Source organism: Megalops cyprinoides, chromosome 16 (assembly GCF_013368585.1).
Source record: "Megalops cyprinoides isolate fMegCyp1 chromosome 16, fMegCyp1.pri, whole genome shotgun sequence".
NCBI lineage: Eukaryota > Metazoa > Chordata > Actinopteri > Elopiformes > Megalopidae > Megalops > Megalops cyprinoides.
The window spans coordinates 20,826,686-20,842,426 of NC_050598.1; the positions used below are offsets into that span (position 1 = coordinate 20,826,686).

The 15,741-nt window shown below is 49.4% G+C and overlaps 1 protein-coding gene across 1 annotated transcript in view; it reads left to right on the forward strand.

Moving 5' to 3' along the window:
* slit3 (slit homolog 3 (Drosophila)) overlaps positions 1–15,741 on the forward strand; it is a 143,425-nt gene that overhangs the window by 72,745 nt on the left and 54,939 nt on the right. Inside the window, exons 5-6 of the mRNA XM_036548026.1 lie at positions 9,338–9,409; positions 15,612–15,683. Coding sequence (XP_036403919.1) covers positions 9,338–9,409; positions 15,612–15,683 — 144 coding nt within the window. The remainder of the gene's footprint in view (positions 1–9,337; positions 9,410–15,611; positions 15,684–15,741) is intronic.

Below are 15,741 nucleotides of genomic sequence, written 5' to 3' on the forward strand. Positions count from 1 at the left end.
GCTCAACTCATCCACTGCTTGAGAAGAAGGTAGCCCTGTACTCTGCAAAATGGGTAGCGGAAGAGCGCTAAATTAATTCACCCCTCAGGCTGATGGCTGAAACTCAAAGTATTTTGTATTTGTATAAGTCCCACAACACATGCAGTTTGCAGAGTGCAGTTGCTTTAAATGGTAGTTCCATTTTATGTTATACTGCCTAATTATTATGTGGTCTTTGTACTATAGTGCTTTAATGTCATTTGTCCATATTGCAGATAACACAGTCCCAGGGCAGTACATGTGAATGGTTATAGCTATTTTGGTCCCTGCATGAAGGGAGTTCATATGGGTGGGGGTAGTATGAATCGTGTCTGCGTTCGAGTGCTGTAGCTGCTTTCACACTGTTGATAACAGAGCTGATTGGGGACCCCAGAGGCTTGCCCCGCTTTTTCTTTCCCTGTTGTTTTTGTATTCCTCTTCTCTCTTTCCTCTTTTTCTGGATGTAATTAGGATACACACAGGTTGTGTTACATGTTAATTACTCGGGGTTTTAAGGCTTTGTTGACCTTCCTAGAATCACATGTGGAGTAATTACAGGGCGAGCAAAAATCTTTTGACAATAGAGCCCTGCTTCATATCCACTTCTCTATAGCAACCGTCCCCGTGGAAACTTCATGGTGGACGCCGTCTTCACCTCCAGCCTTGACCTTTCAAGAATTCCTTGACTTACTGCCCCATTGCTAATAGATGTAAAGCCCCCTGGGTGCCATGATCCGAACACAGACGCCTCGCGTTAAAACATCTCTCTTCTGCGTTCCCTTCACTCTCACGGTTCTGACCTTAAGGAGATGGGAGGGCTGGTGATTTGTGGTCTTTTGTGCTCCCCGACAGGAGTGGGGCGGAATTCAGTTCACGGCAGGCGGCGCATTGCTGATTTTCGGCGTAGTAACCGCGGCGACCGTTTTCCTGCCCTTGTTCCCGGTGTTTGTCCTGCATCTTCAGCCACAGCCTGATTAGGCCTTTGAGAGGCTTGTTTAATCAATGGGCAGAACAAAGGGGAAAATCGAAGGCTGGCTCAGATTGCGCTTCGCGGTGATACTCGTCCCGCGGAAGATGAAATGTGGATTCATCAGACATTTCTTTGTCTTTGATTTCTGGAGGGTGGAGGGGAGCCCGCGCTACCTTGGCGTCCTTGCGAAAATGGGAACGCCTCCGCCTCGGCCAAATCAATCAGGTTTTATCCGTTGTGGCATCCCTTTCGCGGTGTGTTACCCACGGAGAACTTCTTCAAACACCGTTTAGGGTCCACACAAAAATATAGAATTAGGGAGGAATGAAGTGCGAGCTTGTGAAAGTAGGCCAGGGAAGAGCTGTCTGCTGGGTGTCCTCGCGCTCCGGCGACTGTATCCACGGCCCCCCGATGTGCGGCAGCCTAATGGATTACAAGATGCAGGACGTCCTCCGACTTCCTATTCTGGCCAAATATTGTGCGAATATGTTCCCAGAATAGCCTATTACGGCTTCAATGCGGGCGCTTGTTAGACTTTATCAACTCATGTCCTGCAAAGCCGGACCCCCCCCCTCCCACGCGGTTTGTTCTTGGGCCTGCGGCCTACAAGACCCATATAAAAGCCGCTGATCCGGTGATAAGACGGTCTCAATGGAGCAGACGGATTGACTCGTGTCCCAGGGCACAGCGTGCATCTGCTTCAATTGAAGATCCCCAGGATGGCAGCGGGAGAGGGCCGGAGAAGGCAGCCGCTCTCCAAACAAAACCAAGCCCGGGTTGTTATTCAATTAGCCTGACATCGGCCATTCATTGGGGCTAACTGGATTATGCTCATTATAAAGAGATTAGGGGGAATTAGACGGCCGAGGAACAACCAAACAGCCCTCCTTTTCATCCTGGCTGAATCCTGAAGCATTCTGGCAAAATTGCACGTGAAATAATAATTCTGTATAAAAAAAGCGCTCGTTTACGCTGCTTCAGGGTTGTGTCTTGACAGTGAAGATGGCGGAGTCTCATGGACATGGTACATTGTGTGGGGGTGGGTCCGTTTTCGAAGAACCGTTTCGGGTTGGAACCAATTCGGGTTGGAACATGTGACGGTTGGCAGCAGTGAGTTCTGGTTTATCACCTTCTCTGTGACAGGGCTACTTATCAGGTGGCACAGTCACAGATTCGTTTTGTTCCAGAGCAGATGCACGGGCCGCCCTCCCCTTTTTCTCCTCTGTCTCAAAGAAAGCAGCCTTGTGCTGCACTTCAAAAGCCACATCCCTGCCTGTGATTTCTCCTCAGTTCGCTGTTAGTCACTGCAGGCTGAGGCAGTAGGAGGCAGGGTAGGAGGGGGTTTTGGGGCTGATGCGGTGAGGTCAGGGAACGCAGGGACTCAAAGGGACACCGTGACTATATGAAGGCACACCCGCCCGAAATGCACGCACATGCACAAGCAGGCACGCACGCATGCACTCACACACGCACGCTCCGTGGCCCCACATCAAGCCCCCCTTTCATGGTGGCAGGCCCCCAGTAGAGGCAGCTGTTCTTCCGGGGGGATCTCCCCAGCTGCGCCCGTCGCTTTGCAGTCAGATGGTCCGTCTCTGTGCTCCGCGTGCACCCGCCCGCCGCGACCGCACTGGGTGTGTGGGGCGGCCCGCGTTCCATCATTGGCATCCCCAGTACCCCGGTACGGGAAGCCGGGCCACCCAGCTCAGCGCTCGAGGGAAGGGGAGATCACGGAGACATCTGCGTTAAAGGCAGCCGAGGACATGCTGAAAACACAGCGTTTCAGGGTCTCTGCGTTCATCTGAGAACCAATATGGCATAAATGTGTTTTTAAAAAAATATTAAACTCTGCAGGTCCTGAGAGAATTTTATTCCTTCAGTGGGAAAGACAAATCAAGCCATGGCAGAGATTCTGACGTGCGGGAACGGAAGATAAAGGGGCAGACTGCAACTCGCTGAACCCCCCTGGTGGTCTGGGAAGTGAAGGCGACACTGTGTTGGAGGGAGCATCTGCCTGGTGCATTGTTGTGAAGAGGACATGGCGCATCTGGAGCTCAGTAAAAGAACAAAGGCGGAGCAGTGCTGGGGAAGGCCCCTGCAGCCTGCACGAGGGCCAGTAATCACCGGGAGCATTGTGCTCCTCTCCGCCTCCTTCACCTGCTCGCAGGATCCCCCACAATGCACCTCCCACGGCCAGGGCACCTGCACCTCTCACCTCCTCAGTTAATTGGACCTGTGACAGCGGGGCCCTCGTGTCGCCGTGGCAACCCTGACCCTACCACGAAATGGATTAAAACTTCTGCCTTTAGCCCCCGCCGCTAGCCGCAGCTCCTAATCTCTTCAATGTTATTTATTGGTGCTGAGGGCGGCCCAGATGCGGATAAAGAGGGAAGAGTAGAGTTAGCTGTTTCTCCCAGCATCCCCCACTCCCTCCCGCCCACTCACGCTGGCTCATCTGAAAAAGCCCCCCTTTAATCCCATTCTGATTAGCAGGTACACCATCTTTTAACATCTTCCCTTATCCCCCACTTATATTTCACAGTTAACAGTTGAGTACAGAGACGGCATTGCATCCACCCCTGTTAAACTTTTGGAGTGTCTCGAAGCCTGCTTTGGACCCGGGCCCCAAAGAGGGACAAGCGGACGTGCCATCGGCATGCGGTCTCGTCAGCTAACGTTTTAATGGGACTATAAATGTTCCTAAAAGCCTGCTGCATCGCTTAGTCTTCTGCAGAAGAAGAAGAAGGAAAAAAAAGAGAATTAAGGCGAATGGCAGAAGAGGAATAAAAGTGAATTAAGCAATAACAAATCACCCACCATGCCCAACCTCTCCAACTATTTGTCTTTTTTTTTCTGTAACTCATCTAAATTTGTTCGACGTTTTTTGGGACGGGAGCCAAAAAGGCTTTTATAACCATAAAGGGTATGGATCAGGATAAATCACATTAAGCTGTCCAATTTAATTAAAGTATCGACAAAACATAATAGATACTTACAAGGGGAAAAAACTATTTCCATTTATAATTTCCATACACTGGCGCTTTCTTGGGAGCAACGGAGGAATGTTAAGGCTTAAGCAGAGAGCTTTAAGCACCCAAGGGAGCATTTGAGCCCATTTACGATGATTTAGAAGCCGCCTCTTTCCTTTTTTTTCGACGGTAGAAAAAAATGCAGGACGGTGTAATGAAGCGAATGGCTGTCCCACTTTAGCCTGCGTCAGCTCTCAGGATGATCAATAGTGGAATATTTTTATTCATAAAGCAGTGAGTTAATTAAATCAAGGAGTCTTTGGGGTAGATGTAAGACACTAAGCAAGGGCAGAGAGTTGAGCGGCTGGAGCTGCATACAAAGCTGGTCCGCCGAGCTTTGATCGGCTGTGGATATGTAGCTTTCATGTCCCCCCCCCTAACGTCCCTCTCCCCGCTTTCTCATTTCGACTTTGATTCTCCGTGCCGGGTGGCCAAATAGCAGCAGACCGCACGGATCCCATTCGCTTTTATGCCTCCATGTGCGGTTGTGAGGTGGAGTGGAGGGGCGAGTGTCTGTCCTTGTCTTGTGTTCATACTTCAATGAGGGCATCCACATGCGCTACAAGTGCACTTAAACGTATACGTTCCCCTCGGCGGAACGTTCTGTTCCTTCTACCTTCGTCCCACCTGCCGTCTGGTAGAGGGAAATGCTTTGTGACTGATACGAATGGCAAAGCCCCATATTCCCCTCCGCTTAGGAAACCTGCAAAGAATCTTTGAGATGGAGAACCGTAATGTAACGGTGCCATGGACTGCTCATGAAGACAGCGCTTTGTACTCAAACCCAGAGCTGGTACCCTGCCCACCTTTCAGAAAATTAACTTTGGTCAAAACCCCTTGCTGTTTTAAAGATACTTTATACTTTTCCATGTAAAAGTTGGGGGGGGGGGGGGGGGTGAGTAGCTGGGGGTGAGCCGGGAATGACGGCGTGCAGTAATGTAAGGGGAAGGATTGGGCAGGCAGAGCGTTTCGACGCATTTCGCAGGCTTGCAGGACCCCGTGCTGAAACAGAGAGGCACCCAGCCACAGTCCGCCCTGTTGCGTAGGCTGGTCTCTCAGCTCGCCCTCCCAGCGAGTGCATGCCTCTTTATGTCCCAGTCTAATTAAGAGCTACTGTCGTCCTGAAAGCCAATTACAGTTTAAAGCTTTTGGAGGAGAGAAATCCATAGCATTTTAATTTAGCTCCATTTTTAAAAGTGGCTGTAAACCAATGCCTGAAACTCCCAACCGCTGCACGAGCATTTTTTCAGCGGCCACTCCGCCCCATGCGCACTACCCATCATTGTCATAACGGTGGTTGTAAAACGCTGAAATATGACTCTCACAATGGTCGATATTTATTTTACACCTTCAGATTGAGGTATTGAATTAAGGTTAAAATAAAATGATGGTAGGAAAATAGTTGACCTCCACGAATACTGAAAAAACAGTGAAGCAAACACCGATTTTAGAGTATTTTCCTGTATGACATCCCATTTTATTTCCTAAGAGTGTTGCGGATTCTTACTAGAAATTACCAATGTGCATCTTGTAACCTTGGACACCTTCAGTTGAGGAAATGACACCTGACCCCCGTCAGCTCTGTTACCCCAAGCTGAAATGATAGAGCGGGACATGGAAAAGAAAAAATGATCATAATATGCTTCACTAACCTGTGTCTTAAATCTCGGGCAGGCAAGGATGTCGAATTTATTACCTCCTCTTGTGTGGCAGACCCCGTTTCTGACTTAATCATTATAAAAAGGGGAGTTGATGAATGGAAAACCCAGAATGAATGAGTGAATAAACAAGGAAATTAATGAATGAACAAATGAGCAAATGAAGTGGTGTGAGAAAGGCTTTGCCCCCTCCCCACTCAAACCCCCACCGCCATTTCCACTATGGGTTCAGCTTGAAAAATAGATCCAGGATCTGGGTTACCTCTGCTAACGGGTAAAATGTAATGTGGGTTAAAAAAGCATCGACCTGAGTGGAACTGTCCGCGAGGTTGACTAGCTGATAGCTGGAGGTCACACGCCACCTGTCCCATGGTTCTTTGCGTCACTTGAACTGCCATGGAGCAGTGCAGGGCAGTGTCTGGTGGGTGGGGTGGGGGGTGCACTGGCACTAGGATCTCGAATTTGGCATGCGCATAAAGCGCAACCCCGTTGTGCCAAGAGCAGCCGGGGAAAAATAGAGACTGATAAATAAGTGAAGGAGGCACCGACATGGCAAGAGTGCTATCAACAGCTGGGCCACAGTGCTTCACTGCAATGTGTTCCTGATAAGGCAGGGGGAGGGAGACAGATGTCTGTTTTGACTTTACCGCAGTGGGAAATGCGAGAGCTGGAAAAGAGGGGCTAGAGAATGGGAGCTGTTCTGAACAGGTTCCAAAATCCGTGCCGACAGTATCGAGATGGTCTCTCTCCTTCTCTGGCATTCTCAGTCTGTCAGATTGAAACTTGTCCTGAGAAACCAAATTGTTGCAGAGAGTTCTCCTGTGCTTTTCCAGTCTTCTTTCTAGTGATCTGATCTGTGTAGCCTTTTGAGCCTTTGTGTATTTCAGCAAGACTGAATGAGGAAAAACTAGAAAAAAATATATATTGGCCGAGCGCAGACTACACACCCTGAGAGCCGGGAAAGCAGCCGATGACTCAAACTGTGTCATCAGTGGAAGTTCTGGATTCATTCATGTTACAGTTAGAAGTAACCGTAAGCAGTAAAGTTCCCCTGGTATGTGTCTCTCAGGGGCTGATACATTCAATAACAATGTGTGAAGGTATGTGTTTGTAAGCATGTATGTATGAACATATACAGTATACCCATGTGTTTTTTGTGTATGTTTATGCGCATGTCTGTGTGTGTGTGTGTGTGTTTTCATTATATGCCCAGAACAGTCCCCTCTGTGCAGCAGCGGTCCCCCATCCCCGTGTGTGTTCCTGGGCTTTTATCAGTAATATGTTTTGGTGCTGCCAGGTTGTCTGGACAAGGGAGGCTTTAATGGAATCAATAGGGAGAAGTCTGGGAGATTTATAGCAGCCATCCTGTGAGTCAGAGAAAGGAGGGCGAAAGGAAAATAAAATGAATGAAATTTGCAAGCAGATTGTCAGTGTGGGGAGACTGATGCCCTACACCCCCCCCCCCCCCACCCCCAATCTCAGGCTGCTTGCTATCTGAGTCCCCTCCTGGCTGGGTGTAGTGTGTGTGTGTGTGTGTGTCCGTGTCCGTGTCCGCCCGTCCTTCCTTCTAACAGACACACAAGTGGGACGGCGTTCTGACGGACAGATTAAGGAGGTCTAAGTCTCCTCACTCACTTGTATCTCTTGTTTCAAGGGTAACATTTGCTTCAGTAGAGATAACAGAGGACACTGTTGATGGACTATAAAAACTGGAAACATTTCCTACAACCTATAGTAGTGCATGTACTGCGTGCATTATTTTCCTATAGAACACATGTAATGCACCAGTCTTTTATAGTGTTATCAGTTCAGCCAATTGAAACTATATACAGAATACCTTCAGGTAGCTACCCTTTCCCTCTGTTCCAAACCTGTTCATTCTCTATGTAAGCCTATTTCTGGCTGTGAAAGTCCTCGGAGACATTATGGAACTGAATCCAAAGTCATTAAGCATTAAGTTTTGCTTTGGGTGTTTTATTGTCATTGTTGTTGAGAATCCTGCCTTGTTCGCTGAGTTAATTCATCTGTCACTTTGGTGCAGGGAAAGGATTTAATGTTGATGGACGTCGTACAGAGAGATTGTTTCTGCTAATGGCAGTTATTCAGCTCAGATGATTTGCGTTTTTGTCTGAACGATGAAAAAAAAAAAGCCTGACAAAGTAAACAAAACAATAAAATATTTATTAGCGCTGGAAGTCCTGTAAAGCATGGCATTTCTGCATAGCCCATGGAGGACATATGGAGCCTGGCTTCACCAGTCGTAAAAAATTAAACGCCACGCTAAGAAAAGAAACAAATAAATAAAGAAGCCTGTCTATTTTTTATCTGTTTTGCATTTGCGCCATCAAAGTGGCCGTGTGAGCCGCGAGAGGCGAGTCAAAGGGAAAACAAACCTGTGCCCAATGTGTCAGGGGCGGGAACATGTGGCACATTCTGTGGCTGGGCCGCATATGAGAACAGTGTATCGCTGAATTGAGTTTCTCAAACGTTCTCTCGCTTTGTACGTGGAACCCACGTTTCGAGATGGTTGTGGGTGGGGGGGGGGGGGGGGTGGGGGGGGCGTACAAAAGAGTGCGCTGTTCACACGGAGGCCAGGAGCGGCCAGGGCTGCAGTTTCATGGCCTTTCTCTGCCTTTCAAACATAAACGGCTTCGCCAAAAAAAAAAGTGAGGCTATTGAACACGTCAAAAGCAATAAGCGGCATAGGTGGGAAAGCAGATTTATTATTATAAAACATAACACGCTTATTAAGATTTTTTTTTTGCTCAAATACGACTTGATTCCCTCCCAAAGAAAGCACTCCGTATTTTTGCGTGATGAAAAAAAGGCGGTACCTAATAAATTTCTTTCTTTTTTTTTTCTTGTAATGCTGAAGGAGGAAATTGCTGGCAGTGCCTTGGTTAATGCATCATTATGGGCTTGCGTTGAGGCCCTGGCGTAATTCCACAGCGCGTTTGGACCTGTGCCTGATTGTTTATCACTGAAATTGGTTGTAGCAAGGTCACGGGGGCTAACCCGATCGGTGGTCCCGCTTCGTTACGTGTAACAGGCATGACTGGCAGACAGGCACCATGATTAGCCACACAGATACATAGCATATCTCATTTGTTTCCTCCCTTTCCCCGTAATTGCATTCGGGGGTTTTCAAATTATGTTTGCCAGTAAGGATATACAAACAAACAAGCTTAATAATGTTAAGCAAAACCATCGCGACATGTCAAAAATCATTTGGCTCATAATAGACTGGAAATAAAAAAAAAAGCTGGGAAAAATGGAGGTTTTTCCTTGTGTGCCGGTGTAGGTTCTTTTTTTCCAAGTCTCCTGTTCTCAAATTACTCAAACTAAATGTGATTGCTTTGGTTTTTTCAGGGGGCAATGAAATGTTCTTTGAGTTTGACTCTTGTTCCGGGAGATGTTTTACATTAGCATGCACCCAGAGCATACAAAGACAACTTGAGGAAGATATGACATTTATGGTCTGTATGACAATTTGGTTTAGCTTCAAAGGCTGGGCGTATCATTACTGTAGAAGAGAGAACTGGAACCAAAAAGGACCCACATGTTCTGAGAGGATTTGTCTCTGAAATCTGAAATGGCTTCAATCACCCCCCTCCCCAACTGCCCCCACCCCCTAATGATTACTGTCTTTATTCTGTAATCCTCAGGGACCTGAGCGAGAACCAGATCCAGGCGATACCTCGAAAGGCCTTCCGCGGGATCACCACTGTGAAGAACCTGTGAGTACCCCAGTCCCGTTCAGTACATGGCACCACCAGAGTCTGGGAGTCTCATCGAGAGGAGCTGTATAGTGGACCATCAGGCATTTTTTTTTGATTCTCTGTGTTTTCCTGTGCGTATCTGTAGCTGTTGCTTTTAAATGAGCACTTGAAAATAGTCTCAAGTTGTTTGACAATCACATTGTTATTTAAATTTTTTAATTGTTTATACTCTCTCCTAAAGGGGTGCCCCATTCAACATGTCTTTAGTCTTATCACATGAAGACATTTTAAGAGGTCTATACATATTCAAGTGACTAACCATGAATTGCAGAAACCAGGCATTGTTGAATCCCGTGGGGCGTGGCGTCAGGGCAGAGGGTTTGTTGAAATGAATGATGTGCTGTATGGTACCACTGTCTCTGAGATCATATCATGAAGCCAGAGGAGTAGTGATGCGGGGTTTGATCAGTGTCTTTGCCCCTGGTAGTGCTGGACAGTCATGGAAGCACTGACCCCAGATGCATGCAGTGTCTTCATGTCAGATTCCCTCAGAAGGGAGGGGAGCTGAGGATGTTTCATGCCGAGGAAAGCTGTACGGCAAGAGCAAAGATGCGTGCGGACTTGAGGATGGCCTAACCTCACCCACCAGAGAGTGGAAACACTGACTCTCCTCTTGCGTGTTGTTGGGCGAAGGTCTCAGGCTGAACTTCTGAGAAAGAGGAAGCGGTTCCCAGCCAAGGCTCTCCCCACTGCCCGAAACAATAAACGGCGCATTCCCAAACTCCAAAGCACATCCTCTTCCCAAACCGGGCAAGAGAGGGGCTTATCGATAATTCACCATAATTAATGGGTGACGTGTTTGTTAAGGTTGCGCTCAATGGCTCGAGAACTCCCTTTGTAGTTAACAATCACGAGCGGTATGTTGCGAGTAAATCATGTCTATTCCCAGGGCTGTGTTTGCATAGCCCTGGGTGGTTTCTTATCTGATGCCCCTCCAGTTTGCTCTCTCTCCCTGCAGACATGGTTCCGGGCTGCGCCAGCCCTCCCCTTTCCAGGAGGAGGGCTTGGAGCTGGAAGGTGGCGGGCGGTGTTTGAAGCAGACTTCGGTATGCATGACAGGACGGTGGAAGTCATGCGCATTATCTTTATGAGAGCGCAGCTGCGTGTGGTTTTTAGAAGCCGGAACCCTGGCCCTGTCAGCGTGAGCTACAGTATTCATAGACCCGGAGAGAAACGGAGGACAGACAAAGGAAGGGAGTCAGCTGAGGACCGTTATTCAAGGGAGAGCCGTTCCCTCCTGGCGTTGTTGATGATGTGTAATCAGCTAAGTGCACCTAGAAAAGAAACCCTACTTTCTATTCAGACAACATAAGGAAAAATGAGTCAGTATTTTAAATGAAGTGTTTCAAAGTGCGGAAGCCTAAGGTTTCTTTTGTTAAAGTCCAGAAACAGCGAGGCTGAAGCCCAGGAGTGCCCTAATTGTGTTTGAAAATAACTCCGCCACATTGTCTGTCGGCGTTAAAGCGATGATGTCATGTTGAAGCTCCATAACCCCCCAGAGTCCTGCTCAGTTAACAGAGTGCGCTGACCCCTGACCCCGGCCAAATGAATCCCCACATCCTCACTCATCTCCACAGGTCACTGCCTCTCTCAGACACCCCCCCCCACCCCGCCGCCCACCCCCTGTCTCTGAATCCAAACGAGCTGCTCAGCAGTCCTCTCAAGTCCTCAGGGTTCCAGATCAATGCCCCACTGATGGATAGAACATGAGTGCTCATCACCTGTGGGCAAGAGAAAAAGAGGCACACAAAGACCTCCTGTAACATGGAGTTTATTAGCCTCATCATTTTTGTAAGCATTGCTTGTAACATTTGCTTCTTGTTTAATTGTTAAAGTACATTAAAATTATGTTAAATTACATTATTGTCATTTAGCAGATGCTCTTATCCAGAGCAACGTACATACTGTAGGTTACAACTTTATCAGTTTATACAGTTGGATATTTACTGAGGCAACTGTGGATTAAGTACCTTGACCAAGGGTACAGTAGCGCCTAGCAGGGAGTCAAACCAGCAACCACTCGGTTACGAGCCCTGCTCCTTACCACTACACCACACTGTTGTCCCATTGGAGCTTTCTGTGCATGATATTGAAGGTGGAGATGCAGGTGGAGGAGGTGGAGGAGGAGGGAGAGATCCTCGGCCCATCCTCCCACACGTCTCCAGCTTCCTCGGGACTCCTCCGTCCCAGCAAGGTGACACGGGCTTTAATTGCAGGAGTGATCGTCCCTCCTTCTACACCAAGCCCCTGACAGGTCCCCGTCTGGGAGCTCATTGATTTTCTCATTTGCTTCCTTGTGCTTAATGCCCCCCTTTTGCGCCGTGCTGCTGTGCCTCGGCGCTGCTCCGAGACTCTCCTGCAGTCGATGTGTCAGAACCCCCCCCACCCCCTCCCTCCGCCCCCGCCAATCTGCCTCTGCCCCTGCTCTGAGGTAACTGAGCCCCTGTCCCTTGTGTCCACCATCACAGGCCGGCGGTGCCTATGAGCAAAGCCCGCTCACCCTTCCTGTATCACATGCAGCGCTCACATGCGGCACGCGTGTTCGTTCCGCCGTTTCTGCCTCTGATCTATTCATGGCTTTGCACCATCGATTTTACGAAGCATTCATTATGCAGCGCAGTAATTCAGCTGCCTTTATGGCTTTATTCAGATCACCGGATTGATCTTTCGCTGGGGTCTGGAAATCTGAATGACTTCCTCCCCCAGCTACCCCGTTTCAAATAACCAGCCCTAGCGTAAACCAGACAGGCACTGTCTTTTTGGCCCTAAAAAGAGGATCTCTGTCCACACCATTAGCTGTTTGCTCTTGGTGTCTGCTCGGCCCTTCCTGGCTGCCTCTGTGTTCTACGTCTCTATCAAGCTCTGGCAGAACATCTCCGAGCTGCAGCCTTAGAAGAAATCAGGCTTCTGGTCTAAAGATGCCTGGCTGTAGTATTCGGAGCAGCATCCCAGAGCACTTTTTCTGGGAGCTGCACAGTGCACGGAAATGATCGCTCCCTCACATCTAGTGTGCTGCCCCTGAATTATTTACCCTACGGTCAGTGAAACTGCTGTGTTGTCAAGTTGTGAGTGCCCAGATCCAGAGGCCTCGTGTGGTATATTGCCTGAGCAGGATGTCGGACTGGAACCGACCTGCTCTGCAGCTTTGCTTGAAAGTGTTCATGGGTATAACTCAAGCCTCCTTCCTCACGGCTTGTCTCTTTCTGTTCGTTGATCACCGTACCCCCCCCCCCCCCCCAACGCCCCCACCCACCACACTGTGTTCCTCGGGGGGCTCGTAAAAAGGTGTCTGCCTCACACCCCCCTTACCCAGAATGCCGTGCCAGCTGCAGCTTGTTTGAATTATGGGAAAGTGGAGAGAGGTGCAGCTACTCCGCGGTTTACGAGTACCTCAACCTGAATGCGCGTCGCTGCAGATGGCAGCGCTCGGCTTTTTATGTCTGTCGCTAATCCCTCTCCCCTGCTCAGTGAGCGGGCTGCATTATCAACCAGTGGCTCGCAGTGTGCCCCAGCTCCCAGCCTTTGAACCACAGTGCCCAGCCCCCCCCACCCCTTACACCTCCTGCCTGTGCCCTGGCTCTCATTTCCCTGCTGCTTGAGATGATTCAGGCCACCCACCAGCCCGGCTACACCTCGGAGTTCAAACCCACGACCGTTAGACGAGGCAGGGGCAGCGGCACTGACACGACTCCCAACGCTCCCGCCCAGCGTCACTAACTCTCCTCCCTCACAGGCCGCTTGCGTCCTCAACAAGCCCTTTCGGTTCTTGTCCACGGTCCTTGTGGCGAGCTCCGAGGGCGGCTGACAGTTGGGCTCCCTGCCGAACGTTGTGGAGACAGATCCTCTCCGTTTCACTTGTTGTCTGTCCTAATGATCGTCGCTCATTCGAGCCCCAAAGTAATTAGAAGCTCCTGTTTAACGTTGCGCGCTCAGTGACAGATTAATGGGGTGGGCTGTGTGCATTCGTGTGTGTGTGTGTGTGTGTGTGTGTCTGTGTAGGCCTAGGCCTGGTTAGTCTCCCCCGCTTCTTTAATATTTCTCCAGATGGGAGACTGGCAAAGCGGGAGCATCAAACTGCCAATCGCGCCCATGACTGGGATGATTAAAGGCCAATGTAATTAGATTGAAGGAAATTAAATTTGGGATTTTTCAGTCCCCCACCATCCCAACCCCCCCCCCCCCCCCCCCCATCCTTTGCCTTTGTCAACGGTAGGCTTCCAACACCCATGGGGGGGAGGCTGGTGTTAAAAGACGGTCCTCACAGCAAAATGCAGTCCCCACAGGAGATGATCGTCCAGCCGTGTGGAATATGTGGGTGATGTAAAGAATACAGGCAGCTGCTACCGTGGTCCCTCTTGGGAAACAACCAGACGATGGGGCTCCATCATGGAGACAGTAAGATGAAGCCACCTCACCCAAGCCCTGGCCAGTCCTCTCCCTGCCCAAATTAGAGTACCGGACAACAAGCTTTCCAAAGATACAGATACAGCCATTCCTCACCCTCTGCAGGGTTCCACACAGGAGGACTCACGGCAGGAAGTCATTCATGTTCACCCTTATTTGCTGCTGATTTCATGATCTGCATTACAATGCAATAGTACCGCACTATGTCATACCACAGCACAGTCATATGGAAGTGCATGGAAATAATTTATTGTGTAGAATTGTGCTGCAGCCTGTACTAATACTGGGATGCACTATATGAGGTACAACTTAGTATAAAATCTAAGGATGTTGATAAAAACAGCAAGAGATGATCAGACGTTTTTCTTTTTGTCCGTCTTTACCACATTACCCAGTCACTACTTCTGCATTAAGTTATATTTCAGTTTTTTTTTCTCTCTCCATAAATGTGCCATGTGACCCAACATTGATTACCATATTTTGAGTGACATCGTAACGGAGAATAAAAATCCGGGAATAGTCACTCCATTCTTAATGTACAGTGTACCAGGTGCTGACACTGTTACTGTTGTGAAGCGTTCTGCACTGACTGCATTAGGGTAACTCACATTCTCTCCCAGCGATGCCCTTGTCTGAGAGGAGAGGAATAAAGGAGAAAAGGAAACGGGGGGGGTGGAGGACAGGACAGGAGATGTGAGGAAGTAGAGGAAACACCAAGAAAGAGAAGGGATGGAGGAGGAAATGAGAAGAGGGCTGCAAGGAGAGATGGCAGGAAAGTTGAGGGAACGAGTGATGGAAAGAATGAGGGAAGAGGGGGGAGGGTCATCATGAGGGATGCTCTTCTTTGTCATTTTCCCGTATGTCACAGGCACACTGTGGCAGTAAGAGACAGAGTGCCGCACGGGCCCTTCTGCTGTGTAAACGAATTAGGAGACCGTTCAGATCGCCTGCTCTTTTTTTATTTTGTCTTCTATCCATCTCCTTCTTTTTGGGGAGATGGCGGTGGGAGGGAGGGGAGGGGGCTGGATACTTAGGCCAGGGAATTAAACTAAAAGGAAGGGGAGGAAAAGGAACAAGTGCTCTGAGTGTCTGGGAGGCCAGCGTCATGACCCAAGCTGATTTACGAACCCTCTCCTTTAATGAAATTGTTTCAGTGACAGAGCCGGTAAAAGCTTGTAATGGATTGGGTGCTCTAATGTAATGAAATTACTCCCTTTCTGCCTTTAAAAAAGAAAGAGAAAGAGAGGGGGGGGCAGATGGAGAAGGGGAGAGAAAATGCAATTAATATTTACAGAGAGCTGACAGCCAGGGTGGGCTGTGCACTATAGCCAGCCTCCTGTTCACTCTCCCTCTGTCCCTCTCTCTCTCTCTCTCTCTCTCTCTCTCTCTCTCTCTCTCTCTTTCTCTGTGTCTCATTCACTCTCTCTCCTTCTCCTCTCTCTCTCTCTCACTCTCCCTCTCTCTCTGTACCCATCTCTCTCTCTCTCTCCTTCTCTGTGTCTCTTTCTCTCTCCCTCTCTCTCGCGGCAACAGGGAGGACGAGTCTGCAGCCAGGCAGGCCGTCCCAGCCAGCGGGTCCATCTGCCTGGCTGCGATGAACAGAGGTGAAATCCTAGCATGTGCGCTGGTGTCTTCCTCGCCCCCCTCCTCCTCCTCCTCCTCCTCCCGCAGCCCCCCCCACCCCCCTCCCTGCAGCCCCCACCCCCCACCCCCCTCGCCTGCAGACCTGCCGCTGACTCCTGTCTCTCATCCGCAGGCAACTGGACAGCAACCACATCAGCTGCATCGAAGATGGAGCCTTCCGAGCCCTCCGCGATCTGGAGATACTGTGAGTCCACCCCTGCCCCGCTCCTCCTCCTCCTCCTCCGGGGGGCTTCTCCTCTCTC